This window comes from Gekko japonicus, unplaced genomic scaffold (assembly GCF_001447785.1).
Source record: "Gekko japonicus isolate JY-2015 unplaced genomic scaffold, Gekko_japonicus_V1.1 scaffold1801, whole genome shotgun sequence".
NCBI lineage: Eukaryota > Metazoa > Chordata > Lepidosauria > Squamata > Gekkonidae > Gekko > Gekko japonicus.
This window is the reverse complement of record NW_015163143.1, coordinates 151835-153189: the sequence shown is the minus strand read 5'-3', so window position 1 is coordinate 153189 and position 1355 is coordinate 151835. Positions and strand designations below refer to the sequence as shown.

The following is a 1355-nucleotide window of genomic DNA, read 5'->3' as shown; positions in this document are numbered from 1 at the left end:
GGTCAGAGTGGGGTTCACTACAGCCTGGATCAGGCACAGACTCGACTGGGATTTCAGCCCCGCACACAGGGTTCTGCCCTGACTCGGGGACAGTACCGGGCCTTTCGGTACTCACCGCCTGCTCTGGGGGTGTCCACTCGACATCAGGGGATTCAGCCGTCGGAGAGTCAGCGCTGTCCCTAGCCCAACGTCTCCTTAACTGATCTATGTGGCGCCGCCATATTCGACCGTCAGCTAACTGCACCACATACATTCGAGTACCCACAGAGTCGGATATAACCCCAGGAAGCCATAAGTGCCCGTTTGCATAATTTCGTGCGAAAACCTTGTCCCCTTTTTCAAACATGCGCACCTTCGGTTGCGCCGTGGTACGCTCGGATTGCTCTTCAGTGAGGTCTGGGTGCATTCGGTTCAAACGGGTCGTGAGTCTCCGCCCCATTAACAATTCGGCCGGACTACGGCCTGTAGCACTACAGGGGGTGGTGTGCTGCAGCAAAAGAAAGGAGCCCAGCCTCTGGCTCCAGTCCCCTTCGTCCATTTTACCCAGGGCCTCTTTGGCCGTCCTGACCATCCGTTCGGCTTGGCCATTAGATGCCGGATGGAAAGGGGCCGAAGTCATTTGGCGTATGCCATTACTCGTGAGGAAGAGCCTAAATTCCTCAGACACAAATTGAGGCCCGTTGTCACTGACGATGACGTCAGGCAACCCGTGGGTGGCAAAAAGTCGGCGGAGCGCATGGATCACAGCAAGTGATGTGGTCGATTTCATATGCACGACCTCCAGCCATTTGGACATAGCGTCCACCACAATTAGGAACATTTGCCCTTGGAGAGGGCCAGCAAAATCTATATGCAATCTGGCCCAGGGTTTACCAGATGACTCCCAGCCTTGGGGTGTAGCTTGTGGGGGATCGGGTCTGACTTGCTGGCATTTGGGACACCCTCGTACCCATTCTTCGATCTCTTTGTCCAGCCCCGGCCACCAGACATACCCTCTGGCCAACGCTTTGGTGTGTACCATACCGGGGTGACCCTCGTGCAGCGACTCTAACACTCTCGTCCTGAGTTTGTCAGGAACCACCACCCTGTTCCCCCATAATACACAGCCCTTAGAAATGGATAGTTCATTTTGACGGCTTTTGTAAGGGCCGAACTCCGGTTCAACGCTTCCAACCGGCCACCCCCTCCAAACCCAGTTTAATACTCGGGACAGCACGCTATCCTTGGCCGTGTGTGCTGCAATGTCCCTGGATGATACCGGGGGTCGAGGAAGCTCCTCAATTGCCAAGACCTCACAGGCGGGGGCAGGGTCTGCGCCAATGTCCGGCACCGGGCACCGGCTGAGGGCATCCGCA

The 1355-nt window shown here is 56.5% G+C and overlaps 1 protein-coding gene across 1 annotated transcript; it reads right to left on the bottom strand.

Annotated features, from left to right (window-relative positions):
• Window positions 1–388: 388 nt before the first annotated feature.
• Window positions 389–1102, bottom strand: LOC107106793 (uncharacterized protein K02A2.6-like; the record flags this gene model as incomplete). The annotated part of the gene is made up of 1 exon (XM_015406990.1): window positions 389–1102. A coding segment is annotated over one exon (714 nt), but the record flags the coding sequence as incomplete, so codon positions are not given.
• Between the last annotated feature and the right edge of the window lie 253 nt (window positions 1103–1355).